The 18179-nt window shown below is 45.0% G+C and overlaps 1 protein-coding gene across 3 annotated transcripts in view; it reads left to right on the top strand.

Moving 5' to 3' along the window:
- Positions 1 to 4426: 4426 nt before the first annotated feature.
- The window catches only part of NAMPT (nicotinamide phosphoribosyltransferase), a 60010-nt gene continuing 46257 nt past the window's right edge, over positions 4427 to 18179 (top strand). For all 3 annotated transcript variants that reach the window (XM_034766564.1, XM_034766549.1, XM_034766557.1), the window contains exon 1: positions 4427 to 4580. In XM_034766564.1, the coding sequence (XP_034622455.1) occupies positions 4521 to 4580 (60 nt within the window). In that variant the 5' untranslated portion in view covers positions 4427 to 4520. The remainder of the gene's footprint in view (positions 4581 to 18179) is intronic.

Here is an 18179-nt window from a genome sequence, read left to right as displayed (position 1 = left end):
GATACTTGAACTTCATGTTGTGGAAGAGAGTGAGCCAATGAAAGCATTCAAGGCAGGGAGAAAGGTGACTTTATCAACAGTGTTAGGGACTAGAGGAAAGTGGGTGGGAAACTTCAATGTCAGTTACAGGGGAGGAGGAGAGGATGTCAGAGGTCATGGTGAATTAATCCTACATTCAGTTCATTGATCCTCAAGTGGCAGCCAGCCACTTGAGACTGGTTGGTTTTCATAACTGCTGCTGCCAGGTGTTCTGTTTGCTACGTGGCACATATATTGCCTAGAAAAGAAAAAATGTGTAGGAATCTCTGCTCTACAATTTCTTTTAACCCTATCCAACTGCTACCACTCTATTGAAGAGCTTCCTCCTGTTATGGAATGCTAAGATGTATTATACTGTCCTATCACTAGGTACTGCCATATGTAACATACCTTCTTTCACTTACTGCAGTGTACCTTTATTGACTTCTGTGCAGTTATTCCCGATTTACACCAATTTAAGCAAGAGGACAATCAGGCCCTAAGTTTAGTAATGTCTTTCACTCATTAATTTAATTCTAAATAGAAGCTAAACATTGGCACTCACCAAGAATAATCAAGTTATATGAAACAATGTCCTGAGAAGAGAAAGGATTCCCTGGTATGGGAAGTGTACAGTATACAGTAGGCTGCAGGGCTGCTACTAGTAGGGCAGGCTTTGCTACCAGATATAGACTGGCTACAGAGCTTGCTTCCAAGAAAGTACAGCCTGTTTGTTCGCTAGAAGATCCTTTAATGTACTGCCAGGAATGGCTGTTGTATGGTCAGCTAATCAGGCCTATTGTGTGATTATGGAACTCAACAGGACTATTTGCATGAGTTCTATAGAATTAGGCCCTAAATATTTAATTAATGATATTACAAGAAAAAGGATCTATGTATTGATTATCTCAGTTGATTACATTTGTGTAATTTACTCAGTCTATTCACATATTTAATAGGTATTACTGAAGAGTAGAAACCAAGATTCCAGCTGCTATGGCTGATCTTCATAAGCAGTAACCATTTTTATAACTTTGTCTTTTAGACCCATATATCAAATGATATTGGAGGGTGAACACTTGTTTTATCAAAAGGCTTGTTTTCTTTTATCACTTTATATAGACAGCTGTTCTTTTCTTATACTATTCATTGGTAGGCTGGTCAATAGTTAAATGATGGACTCCTTTCTGCACCTCCTATGGTTTACCCTAACTTGTTTGTGTAAATGAAATCAAGGACTTCTCAGTTACAGTTTACTCCAGGGATCAAAAAGGACCATATTTGTCTTCTGCTTCAAGGTGCATATGGTTCCACAAAATAGTAATTTGACCAACAGCTTAGCATGATTCATTGCGTACACCAGAGAATTGCATGCTTGTAACTTGCAATGCTAAACTGAAGCAAAATTAGCTTTCCCGTATACATGGTGCACCACATCCACACAGAGCACTCCCTGCAAACATTGCTACAGCTGTCACCTAATTCCAGCTATGTTGCTCCCCACCTCACTGGAGCAGAGTCATAATATGTATGGCATGTATATCAATAATATGTATATGTATGTATAGCAATGGATGACTTGTTCTTCCATGTGTGAGGATTTGCCTATACACCATGAATTGGTGGGGCTATAACCTCACTTTACCCACTCAGCTGCAATGGTGAAGGATCACCATTTTCCCCTACAGCCTTTCTGGAGCATCCCTGGGCATGGTGACCCAGCATGTACTCTGATGAGCACTGTCACCTTTGGCTGGTGGTATTTCTGGAGGATTTGGTTCTTGTACCTGAAAGCCTGTGTTGTTGCATCGATGTAGCAGTTCGGCCAAGTTTTACCATCTGTGTAATCTCCCTCATACAACCAATGAAACTGTTGTATGCAAATTAGTGTAGAGTAAGGGTGTAATCTGTAAAGTCAAAAAGGCTGAGATCCCAAAAATTCGACAATAATAGTCTGAATCACAGTGACTGAACCTGGTGATATTTTAGTTAAAAAAGGCTCCCTACTATGCTTGTAGCTGTTTCTCTCTCTTTACACGGACTACAGCCATCCTAGGTTTCAGAGGGACAAGCCTGAAATCCTCTTATATAACTGAAAACCTATATAGAACAGAGTAACATTTAGTATTTTAATGTTCAAGGCAGAGGAGGAATCTTCCCAAGTGGAGGCCATTGCTTCCTGCATATTAAAAGCTAGTGGCTAAAAGCCTATGCTCTCACACAGATTACTCCTGGGGGCATTCTGCATCACCCATCCTCTCCTCCCTCAGAGCTCAGGGATCCAGAGGGAGAAACAGCCTGATGCTTGGTTCCAGGTTTGCAGTTTCCTGTACGCCAGCGGCTCTCAAACTTTTTTTACTGGTGACCCCTTTCACATAGCAAGCCTCTGAGTGCAACCCCCCTTATAAATTTATAAAAAAACACTTTTTTATATATTGAAAACCATTTTAATGCTGGAGGCAAAGCAGGATTTGGGGTTGAGGTTGACAGCTCACAACCCCCATGTAATAACCTCATAACCCCCTGAGGGGTCCCAACCCCCAGTTTGAGAATCCCTGTTGTATGCCACCCTCTCCTTCTCTCAGGGCATGCTGGGAACTGCAGCTGCCAGGAACCCTCTAGCTCCCTCCCCCTCCCTTCAGCAGTGTCTTCTATGTGCAAACTGACAGGTTTCAGAGTAGCAGCCGTGTTAGTCTGTATCCGCAAAAAGAACAGGAGTACTTGTGGCACCTTAGAGACTAACAAATTTATTAGAGCTGTAGTCCACGAAAGCTTATGCTCTAATAAATTTGTTAGTCTCTTAGGTGCCATAAGTACTCCTGTTCTTTATGTGCAAACTGGGCTCTGCTGGGTCCAGTGGCCCCTAGTGGTGACTAGCAGCACTGCAGCCCACTTCTGTGGGGGGAAATGAAACTCTGCACTCACATTAATTTCTGCAAAATTCTGCATTGCGCAGTGGCACAGAATTCCCCCAAGAGTAACAGATGTAATTTGTACAGTTGCTTGTAAAATAAATAAATAAAAGAAAGAAAAAACTTAAAAACTAAACAATAGCACAGTGAATCCCAGTGATGATTGAACCTGGTGATATTCACTACAAAAGACCTCTCTCACCCATGCTTGAGGTGTTCCTATTGCTTCACACTGACTCAAACATTCTAGACTTCAGAGTGATGCTTGTGTGTTATTGTGTGTGCTAGTTGTGGTGTTCCTACTGACCAGCTCCCACCCCCTGATACTAGTCTGTCAAGGATGCTCCTGTTTACAGCCCAAAAGGTCCTGATTTAGTCTCCTGGAGGAGGGGCAGTCGGGCTAACTCTGAACCCCACATGCCAGGCAGGCCACTCACTCAAATTTGGCCTAGCTGCCATGACGGAGGAGCTCTACAGAGCATTTCGGTGGGCCCAGAGGAGATGGTTGTGCAGAACTCAGCCCCACCGCTCAGGAGAGAGGTGGCAGCTGATCCCTCCCCTGGGGAAGAGAGACCGCTCCAGACGCACCACCCTGCAGTGGCCGCTTGCCAGCTCGGGAGAGGGGCAGTGTCCCAGGCGCAGCTGGGGGGCTGGCTCCGAGGCTTGCTGGAAGTAATCAGGGGACACGTAGTCGCTATCCCCGGCGGCGCAGGAGCTATGGCGCTCCCGGCGAGAGACTGGACGACAGGGATGGGCCTAAGCGTCTCCAAACAACTTTCTCCTGCAGCCTTCGTAACTTCTGCGCAGCGCTGAGCCCTCTTCAGGCGGGTCTCCGCGCCGGCCCGGCAGCTACAGCGGGGCTCCTAGCAGCGCTGGGGGGAGCTGGTGCTCTACAGAGCGGGGCTCTCCGCCGCGCTGGCCCCACAGACGATCCAGGCCCATCCCTGTTCCAGACCCTCCTTCGCTGCGAAGCGGCTGCCCTCTGGGCCTGGCCTTCCGCCGCGGGCGGGAACCCCGGGGTAGCCCCCCCGGCAGAGCCTTCCGCTGCGCCTCAGCCAAGGGCGGGGCGGGCTCACCAGAAACCGGCCAGGGCGAGGCCATTTCCCCGCGCCCGATGCAGTTCCGAAGAATCGAAAGCAACGAGCTCTGCGCATGCGCGCACACTCCTGCCTCTCTCTCCCTCCCCGCTTGGTCACCAGCTCTCCTGACTGAGCATCTTTCCCTCTCCTGCCGCCCAGCTCCGGGAATCCCAGCCAATAGAAAGAGAGAGTGGAGCCCCGACCCTTTGGCATCACCGCCTCGGCTCCGCCCCCTTCCTCCCTCCGGGCGATCGAGTCCCACGACAGAGAACGCGAAGTGCTAGCTCCGCCCCGCTCACTTCGAGAATACGTAGAGGCGCAGGTCCCGCCCTCTGCGTGACCTCATAGCCCCACCTCCTCCCGTCGCAGGTCGAATCTAATGGGGGGGGGGATAGAGCGGTGGCTCCGCCCCCAGGGTGGTTCTTGGCAGCGAGGGGAGGAGGCGGTGGCACAGCCCGTTTGTGATTGTCCCTGCTCGCGGCGGCGGCGGCGGCGGCTCGTGCTCGGCGAGATGGAACGTGCAGCGGCAGGCGCTGAGTTCAACATCCTGCTCGCCACCGACTCCTACAAGGTAGGGGGCGGCGGGCCTGGCCGGGGTCACCTCTGCGTGCGTGGGCTCGGCCGGCGCATGGCGCGCAGGGCACCGGGCTCCCGACGGCGCCCGGCCAGAGGCTAGCGGGGCACGGGGGGGCGCCGCCGCGCACGGCACCGGCAGGACCTGAGGCCGCTGCCTGTCGGGCTGGGCAGGTCGCCGCAGAGCGGCACGGGGCCGGGACTGGAGGGGAGCTGCCCCCGGGGGGAGGCTGGCGGAGGGTCTCGGTGGTGGCATGAGGCCGGGGTACCCAGTGGAGGGGGTTGGGTTGCCCCTGGGGCTCCCCCTAGCTGCAGGGAGGGCTGGAGGCTGCCCGGTGGTCCCGGTGGCGGCATGAGACCGGGGGACTGGTGGAGGGGCTGGGCTAGGCCTGGCAGGGTATCTCCGGCGCGGGGGTTGTGCCCCCTTTAAGCGAGAGGGGTGGGAGGGGGCTGCCGGGAACTGGAGAGAGGAGGCGAGCAGAAAGCGAAACCGGCGCCGGGTGACACTCAGCGCTGGCGAACATTGGCGCCGCCCGCAGCGGGTTTGTGGGGGCCTGAGGCCCGAGGGTGTCAGTGGTTACGCGGTGCCCGCTGGCTGCGCACGGGCAGTTGCTAAGTGCTCAGCGGCAGCATGTCACTTGGGGCGTGCTATGAAAAAACCTCGCGTTCGGAGAGCGACTAGCCTGGGTACCTAGCTGGTGTAACAGCGAAGGGGAGATGCTGCTGTCTGGCCAGGAACCCGCCTTGTTCTAAAAAAAAAACACTCTTGCCAGCTATAAAGATGGTGTTTTGGGGGATCCCAGAGAAGGGCTGTGTAGGGAAAATTGTAAAATGAATGTTATTGAAAACCCCTTGTCCGTGTTACTAACAGCTTCTTAAAGCAACTGAAAGAATGTTCCATGTTTAGCTTTTCTCATGGAGCTCTTTCCCCCCCCCCCTTTTATTCAACTTTGGACAGTGAAGCTGTGCTGGTTGGCTTCACGTTTGTTTCGTTTCTGGTCGTGATTTCACAATGCTGTAAAGGGAACAATCAATGCTAATATTGGGTGTCAGATTCTCCAGGTAAAACTTCCAAACCCAGCTCCTTAGCTGCTCTCCTTGTGCTGAAATGATGAATAGGAGTTATGACTAAATAACCCTAATTGGCTTTGAATATCCCAACCTTTGTGCATTTCTCCCCCAAAATCCAAATTTGGGGTGTGAGTTAGTTTACAGTGCCCTTAAATTTTACTATTATTGCTAGTATGTTTGTAACTTATAACATACTTACTGTATTAATGTCTCTAAAGCTTTGTTCAGTCTCACTGTAGAAGTTGTTTGAGAGATGTATTGGTTAGGATCTGGAGGGAAGGGTCTCATTCTAGAGTAGTGAAGAAAAAAGTATTTTTAACTGTGAAACTATGGTTAAGCCTGGTCTACACTAGAAAATTAGATCAGTTTACCAAGTCAATCAGGGGTTAGGGCTTGTCTGCACTTAAAATGCTACAGCTGCACTGCTGCTGCTGGAGTGCTTCAGTATAGACATCTACAGCCACAGAAGGGGTTCTTCTGTCAGCAAGGTAATTCACTTCCCCCAGAGGCAGTAGCTAGGTCAATGGGCAAATTCTTCCATCAACCGAACGCTGTCTACATGGGGACTTAGGTCGGTTTAATTACTCCACTCGGGTGTGGATTTTTCTCATCCCTGATGGACGTAGTTAAACCGACCTAATTTTCTAATGTAGACCAGACCTTAGTGAAACTGCTTTCAAAACTGGTTTAACCCATGTATATTACCCTTCCAGGCACTATGTCAATGAATTTACCATGTCTCTTTTGGGGAGGGGAGGGGTGTAATTAGGGTGACCAGATGTCCCGATATTTAGGGCTTTTTCTTATATAGGTGCCTATTACACCCCACACTCTGTCCTGATTTTTCATACTTGCTATCTGGGCATCTAGGTGTAAGTGAACCTTCCAAGTTGGAACCATGTTTGAGGCTAACCACCAGTAGGTCTCAAATACTGCTCTCTAATAAATTTTAAAATACTGTTCAGAATCTTTGTGGTATGGGTGTAAGTTGTGCTGCATGTTCTTAAACTCAGTCTGTACTAGATATTTTTTCTTAGATTTCCACTACTGTAGCTCCACTGGTGGTCGCAATAGTAGGAGTGCCAGTGTAATAGATCAGTTTGCCAGTGTTTAACTGCTGTGTTGTTCAAAATGCTGCTGACTGCCTGTGCATCATCTACACTACAGATTCCAGTGCAAACTGTCAGAAAAGGCTAGAGTAGGCCTGATACTCCTTAATATAGCTTAAAGCTGGTAGTTTGGTCAAAGTTAATGCTACAGTTAGTGTCCTTCATTGTATACTTGATACAGTTGGAAACCTCTACTTTTTTATATGATGTAAGTTTTACTTCTCGTTATATGTCTACCTCTAATAATAAAAAACCTTGAAGAGCTGTTGCACACATATATAATGTCCTTTACTGTATGGACACCTTATAAAAATGGATGCATAATTCAGTCTCTGAGGAAGAAGCCACCTCTGGTTTAAGCTGCTTATTTAGTGTTCCAATCCCAGTGGATGACGTCCAAGCAACGATTGTCAGTGACATGATTATTTAGCAAATCCAGCATGAACAGAATTTATAATCTGTCCTAAATGGGGCAAGACTGTTACTGAACTCATTTCTAGTGGAGAGCAGACTCAGAACTGTCAGCCCTCCCCTCTACCCACCCATGAATTTGAATCTGAGTTTTATTAGCTTTAGTGAATGTAATGTGAAGAGGTTGGGGTGGGGGGAGTGAGAGGGACTTAGTAGCTGGCTCTTTGCCCACGTAGGACTTTAAAAATAAGTACTGTGAACTTGACTCTGATCTTTTGGTTAGGAATACCATGTGAACAATCAGCATGTTGTCACCATTTCCTCTAAAAACATCTCTGTATCTCATATGGTATGGCAGGAAAGTCCTGTTGGGTCACTGGGCCAAGCTATCAAAAATTAGAGGTGGCAGGGTATTAAAAAGTTTGTTTTGGCATAATTATTCTAGGTAAGAGTTAACGTTTGATGGATGGATTTAGAGCTTTGCTGCAAGCTAGGCACAGTTTTCTTCAGTGCTGAGTTGCAAGGCCAACTTAGCATTATAAATTGGGCCCCCAGAAATATGCAGCAAGCACTTCTAGTTTTTTGAAGCAGGAAACTGTTATCTTATCCTTTTTTGGGACCAATAAGATAAATATTTTTATAACACTTTACACTGTATGACACTAAAAACAATTTGCAGAAATAAATTAAATTTACTGTGTTTCACATAATCATACTCATAAATTGTTTCCTTGCATACCTGCATGTGTTTTGCCTACCTGCAGTTAGTCTAGTATATAGTCTAGCTCTGCCTGCCTCATTCTCAGTATTGAGCAACCTGTTAGATGAACTGTGGAGACATGCACTGTGTACAGGGACCAAGATCAAGAAGGTAGCACATGCAGGCTTATAGGAAAGTGGTTCTTTTTTTTTTTTTTTTGTATAAGGTATCACTTTTGGCTCCTGTCAGTAATTGCTATATCACTAAATGAGCTGTTTAGTTAATGTTGGGGCATATGTGTCTTGCAGAGTGAAAATGTTCCTTTTTAGTACTTGGTTTATCATTGTTAAATAAAGATTTCAAGAGTTATTAATGTGGCATTACTTTGTAAACATCTCTAAATGAATCCTCAGTGTAGGGGAGAAATCTTAATTTGACAAACTGAATAAACAAATTTGTATCTGTGAAAGCCAAAAGCAATTTCTGAAAACTAAACTTTTTAGTTAACTAGTGTTCTCACGGATGTGCTAAATCATTTGTAATATCTTAAAGGTGAAGATACGTTGTTATGGTTCTACTGTGAAACAACATAGCTGAAAAAGGGGAAAGTTCTTCTGATTTAAAATGCTAGCAGTTTTTAACTAGGAGGTCGCATATTCTGTTGCTTTTTCTAGGCTGACCACAATGTATGGAGCCCCTGGTGTGTCTCCATTCCACCTCACAAACTCTGTGTGCCTCCCTCCTTCCCCTTTCTATTTCAGGGACTCCCCGCAACTCCCTGTAATCTGTGCCCCTTCGTTTTCCTCATGCTCACCATGGTAGGGGCTCTGTGTGACCCTAATTGTCATATGCCAGGGACTGTTATTGGGGGACCCACAGAACCCTTGTGTGGCACTCTGTAACTGAAAACAGCACCCTGGAACCCCCCATATTTACCACTGCCATATAATTAATATGTTTTGTACAAAGTATGCCTTGTGAGGTATCATTTTAAGTCTTGATATGTCGAACACGAATATCCTGTTGGATTGTATGTACTGTCTTTGGATGTGAAGTTATGAAGTTTTGTTGTGTGTTACTGAAATATGTTGTGAGGTTGGGCACACTCACAACTAGCCTTTCGGGTACAATAGACCTGCTGAAGGGAATCTACTCTCCCAACAACCGTCTCAGAGAGAGCATGTATACAATGGAGACAGCTTAACTCCCCTCATAGCAAAAGATCTTTCCAGCAAGCTGGAAGAAACTATAAAAGAAGGGGAAATGACCTCATGACTCGCCCTCACTCCCGCCACAACTCAACACCTGGAAACCTGTCTGGAGGACAAAGACTTTGAACTGGGAGGATGGCTCTGGGTTAGGAGGCAGTTTCAGCCTGTGCCTTGATGATCTGTACCATCTATCAGGGTGAAATACTGCTTGATTCAAATCCTGTTTAGTTATAGAACTCAGACTGCAAATGTACTTCTATTTTTTAGGTCTTTATGCTTTATTATTTGATCTTTATGCTTACTAACCATAATTGCTTAAAATCTATCTTTCTGTAGTTAATAAATTTGTTTTATATTTTATCTAAACTAGTGTGTTTTGGTTAAAGTTCTTGGGAAATCTCCGCTCAGTTTACAAAGGCTAGCGTGTGTCGTCTCCACATTGAGGTAGGGGTGAACTGAGTAATGAACGTACACTGGTCAGGCTTCTGACCAGGGCAAGATGGTATAGTTCAGGGGTGCAAGGCTGGGGAGCTGGGGAGAATTGGCTTGAGCCTCTCTATTGTTCATGAGTGGCTGGGAGAAGCATTCATGTAACTCAGTTGGGTGTGTCCCTGCCTGTGGATGTCTGTGTAAGTGCAGTACCTGCCAGTGGTTTGCAGCTTGCCAACAGCATCTCAGTGTTAGAGGGAGACCCCAAGTTGGTGGGACAGTTAGCTCAGCCGTCCTACATCCAGGTTGCACTCTGGGAACTCCTTGGTGGGCAGATTAATGGGAGAAGACAGAACTCCTGACATGGGTGTGTCAGAACCCTTGGCATAGGGATGGGGGTAGGATGAGGACATGGAATGGGAGTCCCCTAGTTTAACATGTTTCTTCAAAGATGTATTACCTTGCATTTGGTAACAATGAATTGCACTAGGCCAGGGGTTCTCAAACTGGGGATCGAGACCCTTCCGGGGATCGTGAGGTTATTACATGGGGGGTTGTGAGCTGTTAGTCTCCACCCCAAACCGCACTTTACTTCGAGCATTTAAAATGGTGTTAAATTAAAAACACCTTTTTATATATTTATTAGGGGGGTCACACTCAGAGGCTTACTATGTGAAAGGGGTCACCAGTACAAAAGTTTGAGAACCACTGCACTAGGCATTGTGCTGCCTGCTCACCTGGCTTTGTTAGACCATCTGAAGTTTGTCTTCTCTAGTCTTAATTATCCAAAATAAGTTTTGTCATCAATAATTTTTTCTACCTTGCTGCTTATCTCCTTTTCCATATTAATATATTAACACTACTAATTCTTGTACACAACTATGACCAGGTATACACTACAAACTTAGACAAACATAAATTATGTTGGCATAAAGCCACCGCAGTTAGTGAATCACTCATGTGTGTGCATAGTTGGCTTCTTGTATCCGTGCTGCGCATGCTCACCAGGATTGCTTGTGTCAATGCACAATGTGAAACACTGTGAGTAGGTATCCCAGTGTGCCAATCACCTTCTCTGGAGCATTATCTTTTGGGAAATTTTGACAACGCAAGGTGGGACAGAACAAATCGTGATTGGGAGCAAGGGGGTCAAATCCCCATAATGCCATCCAGATCCCATATTTTTTCATCTTTTTTAAAATCCCACACACCCTGAAGCACTTTTTGGTGTCTGACATCTCTGACAGAAGCATGGAGCCCATGTAGATATGCACTATCATCATAAGCGTTGGAAACACAGGACGCACAATCCTTCGGTATTTGTAGAGCCTTAGGAAGAACAGCACTGGGGGACATGATGATTTCATGGAGGACTGTTTGCTGTGGGACACACAGTGAAAACCAATTCAAGGCGTTTGGTGGTATTCATTGAGCAGCAGAAGATGGTGGAGTGATGCTTCTGGGCGCAAGAAACAAGCACTGATTGGTTGGATCACATTACTCATTGTCCCAAACCTACATTATAGTGGGTGCCAAACTTTCGGATGCAGAAGGCCATGTTCCTGCGTTTGTGTGCTGAGCCCACGCCAGCTCGGACGCCAGAATGAGAGTTCCGCTGACAGCTGAGAAGTGAATGGTAATCGTATTGTGGAAGCTTGCAGTGTTGGCTTGCTGCCAGTCAATGGGCAATCATTATGGAAAATCCACAATGGGGGCTGTTGTCATGTGCTGTGTGGGACTGTGACTTGGTAACATTCAGAACATAGTAGATGGCTTTGCAGTAGTGGTGTTCCTGGACTGTTGCGGGGGAAATAGATGGCATGCATATTCCTATTTTGGCCCAAGCTTATTTTGCCACATAGTACATCAACAGAAGAGGGTAGTTTTCTGTGATTAAACAAATGTTGGTGGATCTCCAGGGACTCCTTGCCAGTATCGTTATGGGTTGTCAGTGAAGGTGCATGACATGCATCTTTTAAGAATACAGGATTGCTCAGAAAGCTGAAGCAGGTCCTTTTTTTTTTTTTTTTTTTTTTTTTTTTTTTTCCTGACTAGTGGATTGCCAATGGTATGTTGGAATGCCAATAATGATGCTGGGGAATCCTGCCGACCCCTTGCTCCCCTGGCTTATTAAAGTATACACTGTCCACCTTGACAACACCAAGGAGAAATTCAGCTACCAGCTCAGCAGGTGTGGAATGACAGTTGAATGTGCTTTTGGTAGATTGAAGAGATGCTGGTGGCAGTGTTTAGATTGGATCTCAGTGAGAAAAAATATCCCAATGGCTATAGCTTGCTTGTTGTGTCCTGCATAATATCTGTGAGGCAATGGGGGGGAAATTGCTGTTGTGAAGGAGGAGAGAGATGAAGTGGCTGTCATCTGAATTTGAACAGCGAGACACAATGGCTATTAGAAGAGCTCAACACAGAGCTATGTGGCTGAGGAACACTTTGAAAGGCCACTTTAACAGTCAACCACGGTAATGTGGTATGTTTGTGCTCTACCTGGCTCTGAAGTTTCAGGGCCTGTAAGGGATTGTATGGTACTTGGTATACACTTACAATTATTACAGTGTGCTTCTCCATATTGTCTGCAATATTCACCATCCAGGTCCCTCTGTTCGTGGTTTGGTGTAACGCTGGCTTGCAAGATCTCGGCAAACATCTCCTCCTGAGTCCTCTTCTTTCTCTTCCTTATCATGGTCAAGTGTTCAAGGCAGCACCAGGAGCAGCTACAGATAAGAGTTATTTATAGTAACAACAGAAAGCAAAAGTTAAGGGTCAGAACTCCTTCCCTTGCTCCCCTAAAATTTTAAATAAGACATGCTTATGAGAGTTCAGTTTAGGAGCACCTCAATGTTGCACTGCTGTCCAGTCCCATGGTGAGTATAGCTGAGGAAGGAATTGCTCAGTCACATGAAGCAGTACAATTTCGGCCTGTTTCCCTGGGTCTGAGTACATGGAAATGTCACTGAGTACTGGCACTATTTTCCACATGCAGTGCTGATTTTTCTGATATCTCGCTCCTGAGAGTAACAAAGGTTCAAAATGTACAGCTGCTGCTGGCGTCCTGGAGCCGCTTGGGCCTCTATGCCTCTAGCTTGTTTACTGCAGTGGTGACTGCTGAAGTCTGCACAGACTGGCATGGAAAAGTGTCCTATAATGGAGGAAGAAATAAGGCTGCCGTCCCTAGAAACCTTTGGGAGAGGACTGCAGAATATCTCTGTTGAAGTTTTTTGTTGAGATCTCTCAGGAGGATACAAGGTACTTCCTTATGTACATAAACAACTTGCTCTGCAAGTCCTATCCCATCCCTCCCCACTCCCCAGTCCGGTCTAACCCAACAAAGATATGAAAAGCAGGTGCCAATTCTACCTATTTGTTTTACCAACTTCTCGTATGAGTAAAATAATGAAAAATCTATACCCATGTCCTGCTAAGTTGGGCGGGGTAGCATCTGTACATTTAAACATAGTAATGAAATATACATTCTCATACTTACCCAAGGTTCCTTCCCCTCCATCAAGCTCAGCTGGCAGGAGTGGTTAGACTCTGGTGGAGTCTCAAATGGTCCTAGCTTGTGGCATAGCTGGACCCCACCAGTTGCATGTGCCCCATCTTTCTCCTCCTTTTTGCTGTTCACAGAAGGGATCTTTGACTCTCGCTCCTCCAAGGTATCCATAGTGCTCTGCAGGGCGTTGGTGGAGTCTGTCAAGTATGGCATTTAGCTCTTGTAAAAGCAATAGGCCCGCGGCTTGGCAGCAGATATCTGTTGGTCTCCCTGGCTTTGTGATATGCTTGCCAGTATTCCTTCTGTTTCACGCAGTGCTGCTACTGATCCCTGTCATATGCTTCTATTTGCATTCTCCCCCCCCCATGTAATTTGATCATAGATGTCAATGTTTTTGAGTTGACAGTACCTGTGCCTCCATAGTCTCTGGCTCTCCTGGACCTCTGGGGAGAAATATTCCTGTTTACTCCAGGCAGGAGCACATTCTACAGCATATAACTGGCATGGTTGTTTGAGCCATTGTACGCAACATGGGAGAACTAGTAGGTTGCTCACCAAGCTGGGCAATCGGGAAAAGGCATTTCAAAAATACATAGGAGTTTTAAAAGGGATGGGGAATGGCTTCCGTCTCCATGACCCTTGAGCAGTGGGATTCACAGTTGTGACCACAGTGGTTTGTGTCAGGCATTGTGGGACAGCTCATGGAGGACTGTTAGGGTCACCATAGGTGTCAGTGTCTACACTCATCCTGAGACAACTTCAGTAGTTCTACCTTGGCTCAATGCTGTTCAGGGAGGTGGTTTTACTGCATTGCTATAATGGGGCACGTGTCAGCTGGAGACAAAGTTGAGTGTAGACGCATGCACAACGAGGTTGATGCAAGTAGACTTATGTTGACATAACTTTGTAGTTTAGACCAGGCCTGTGAGGGACTCGTATGTTAATTTCTTTGCCCTAATAAAAATCAGCCATTTATTCCTATTGTTTTTCGTTTCTTAACCAGTTTCTAATTCATGATGGTGTGTAACTTCCCACTCCATGGCTACTCTAGTTTCCTTAATAGCCTCTTGTGAGGAACACTGTGAAAGCTTATCTGGAACTTCAAAAAAAAAACAAAAAAAAAAAACTGTTTTGGTTCTTTAATTTAGCCATTATTTTGACAAAATCAGTTGGAAGAGATACAATGATTTTTCTTCTTACAGAAGCTTGGTTTGTCCCTGTCATCACATTAAATACTAAAATTTAATTCTTAATCATTATTCCAACCAATTTACATGGTACTGAAGGTAAAACTCACTAAATTAATTGTAATTACTCAGAAAAGCCTGATTTCAAACAATAAACAAAAAAACATGAGGTGATCCTGGGAATTAAAGATGATCACATTTGCCTCACTTGTCCTCCAGTGTTCTAAAAGGTTTTAATTGGGAAATTGAGGGAGACGTCCGGGCTCTGTTGAAATCAATGACAAAATTCTCACTGACTTCAGTGTGACCAGGATTTCTCTCAGAATATTTTTCTTTAACAGGTTAACCACATCATTTTTAAGTTTTTTGGGGACTATGGTTCTGGTGACCTGGATTTTAATGTGTTGCTTTTTTCTAGCACCATTCTTATACCTCAATTTCTACCAGTATCCCCTCTTCGTTGTATAGGAAGAGTTAAGTGTCTCCCAGCAAGAGATGGGTGAAATTTTCTCAAGAAAGATTTTTTTTTTTTATGCTCCAAAACTATTTGTGAATGTGTATCAAATTTGACAAATAGTTTCAGCCAACGAAAAAGCTGGGGGAGGGGGAGGGATTTCATTCACAGTGGTGCATTTCTAAATGATTTAGTTCAAAATTGACCAATTTAAAAAAAAGAGAACCTGAAAATGTCTTGTTTGAAATAAACAACAAAAAAAGTGTTGAATTTGACTTTTTTTTTTGTTTGAAATGAAATCTTAAGTTTTTCAACTAAACAAAACATTTAAGGAAAAAATTGATTTTGTTTAGAATCAAGCCAGATTTTTTTCTGGATTTTTCCATTTGGTCCCTAACCATAAAATCCATTATTAGCTCAGATCTACCCCCAGTGTCTTTACTTAGTGTCTATGCAATGTCCTTATCCTCCATTTTCCTTAACTGCACCCTTTATGCTGTTAGTCCAGCAGGCCTGCTGATTCTTTCAGGCTACCCGGTTTTTTTAATGTAGTTAGAAATTCTTGTTTATTTCTGTGTCCTTGGCTACTTGATCTTCAAACTCCTGTAGACCCTATTAGGCTTCCTAATTTTCATCTTGCACTCTACCTGCCAGAGGTGCGGGAACAATTTTTATAGTGGGGGTGCTGAAAGCCATTGAACCAAACTGTAAACCCCGTATATAATGGAAACCCCTTGAAACCATGGGGTGCTGCAGCACCCCCCCCACACACCCTTAGTTCCAGCACTTATGCTACCTGCTGTAGTTTGATGCTCTTGTCTATTGACTTCACTAGAATTAGATCCCCTTTTCTAAAGGATTCCTTTTTGGCTCAAATAACTTCTTAAAACCTTGTCACTTAACCTTACTGGCTTTTTTCCCCTTGGCTTCCTGTTTCCATTTAACAATGAGTTATTAACCATTGGAACAATTTACTAAGGGTCAGGCCTGCCACCAGGCGACCGGGGGGAGAGGCGGAGAAGGGGTCAATTGCCCAGGGGCCTGGCGATTTAAAAGGGCCCAGGTGGATGGGATAGATACCTTTTTTTTTTTTTTTTTAACTTCATTTGATTCTACACTTTTTCACATATAGTGCCACTCCCCCACCAGCATGACCTGTTCTGTCCTTCCGATATATTTTGTATGCTGGTATTACTGTATCCCATTGATTATCCTCATTCCACTAAGTTTCTGTGATGCCTATTATATAAATATCCTCATTTAATACAAGGCACTCTAGTTCACCCATTTCATTATTTAGACTTCTAGCATTGGTATAAAAGCACTTTAAAAACTTGTCTCCTTTTATTTGTCTGCCATTACACAATGTAATTGAAGGGGATGCTTCTCACTCAGGGTGTGATCTGCATACTGGCAGGCTGCTTATGAATGTCCCAGGTGGGAGCTACAGTAGCAATGTGTTGTAAGACTCCCAAAGTTGCAGGATGTTTTACAATACTCCCTCACTGGTCTGAGTTGCACGCTGAAACGTCATAGTGGTGTAAGCACTGGTGTTAGTTTTAGGTGAGTCTCAAGTATGATGGCTTGGGAACAGTTAAAGAAAGGTGACAGTTTTCTGTTGCTTATTTTGGGTGAGAGATGGAGAACAGAAGCAGGGGCCAGATAAGTAAAGAAGCATATGCCAGATACACCAAAAAACAGAAGAATTGTGTGCTAATCGCTGCCTAGTCCATGGTGGGGAAAAAGACAGGAATTAAGAAACCTCTTGGATTATGACAAAGCCAACGGTGGGCAGGCAGTTTACCAGGACTTATCTGAGGCCGCAGGGTCTACAGCACTGGGAGGAAACAGATCCTCCAGCTAACAAGGGAGGAGGGTGGCTGGGAGAGCACAGGCCCTCAAGAGGTATCTGTAGGTCCTCTCTGTAGTTTTGTGAGGTTTGACCCTATGGAGGTAGATATGGAATTTATTGAAGTTGCCAATTAATGGTAGTGAATGGTAAAAAATGCATAGGATGGAGATACTCTGGTGCGCAGATCTCTGGTCAGGGAAAATCTGGTTCAAAAGATTGACGTGTTACCTGGCCAGGAGGTAGAGCTTCTGGCACTGGGGGAACATAAAATTCCCGTGCCTTTGGCTAAGGTTCATTTGGAATGGGAAGGTTTAAAGGGTGACTTTACTGTGGGCGTGCTGAATAGTATGTCTGCGGAAATGCTTGTAGGAATGATATTTTGCATATGACCAAGTCTTTTAATGTTTTAACCCATAGTAAAAGGGAATATTGTGCTGAGATTCCAGAGGAAAATGGTAAAGTCCCAGAAACTGCTGAAAAGAGAGATGAAGGTGCTTCCTGGTCCACAGTGGGGGGGCGGAGAAATCAGCATATTACCAGATGTGTGAGGGGCTGAGGCCGGCTCCTGCATGGCAGAGAAAAGTAGTATGCCCTAGAGGCTTGCGGGGGGAGGGGAGAGGAGAGAGAGAAATTGACCTCTGTTACAGAAGAAGCTGTCCCAGTTGTCAGTTGCCAGCATTTTGAAGATGAACAAAGGGGAGACCCCACAGAGAGCATAAGAGGATGTCTCAGACAGAGCCCCTGAAAGGGGAAATGGGAAAGATTTTTCAAAGAAGGGAGACGCTACAGGGAAGCTCCTATGGGAGAAGAAAAAAGCCCTCAAACAGTACAAGCAGGTAATTATGCCTGGCCAGGACTATGGGGAATTAATGTTTCTAGCATGTGATTTTCCTTTTTCCAATCAATTGGGGGCAAGAGAATCTGAGAGGTTAAAAAAAATTTCTACTGGCCAGGGATACAGAATGATGAAGAATTATTGCGGGTCTTGTGAATTATGACAGAAAAAGGGAAAGACCTTTCAGACAACAAAAAGTTCCCATATGCTCCTGGCCTGTGAAAGAAAAGGCATTTTATAGGGTAGCAGTGGACGTTGTGGGTCCTGTGCCTATCCAAAGGGGAAAGAAATGTATCCTTTTGGTAGTGGATTTTGCCATTAGATATCCTGAAGCAGTTGCTCTGACTAACAGAAGCTGATTCTGTGACTAAAGTCCGGTTCACTATTTTTAGCAGAGTGGGTTTCCTTAAAGGGATTTTATCTGACCATGAGTCGTATTTCATGTCTCAGCTATTCAGTGAGCTATGGAAGTTATGTGGGATGAAACAACTAACGGCTGCCCCATATCATCCAGAGGCAAATGGTCTAGTGAAGAGATTCAATGGAACTCTTCAATCTGTGCTGGGAATGTATGCAAAGAAGAGAGTTCAAGACTGGGACAAATTGTTGCATTATTTGCTATTCTCTTACAGAGAGGTACCCCAAGAATCAACTAGGTTCTTCCCCATTTGATCATCTACATGGAAGGAATGTGAGAGGACCCTTAGATCTCAGACTCCTGGGAATTGGACACTGAGGCAAAAGAAGAACAGTAATAGAATATGTACAGAGGTTCAGAAAAGAGTTAAGACATGATGGGTATTGTTCAAACTAACCTCAGTGACAGG

This window comes from Trachemys scripta, chromosome 1 (genome assembly GCF_013100865.1).
Source record: "Trachemys scripta elegans isolate TJP31775 chromosome 1, CAS_Tse_1.0, whole genome shotgun sequence".
NCBI lineage: Eukaryota > Metazoa > Chordata > Testudines > Emydidae > Trachemys > Trachemys scripta.
The sequence above is the reverse complement of the archived record's forward strand: the minus strand, read 5'-3'. Positions and strand labels throughout refer to the sequence as shown.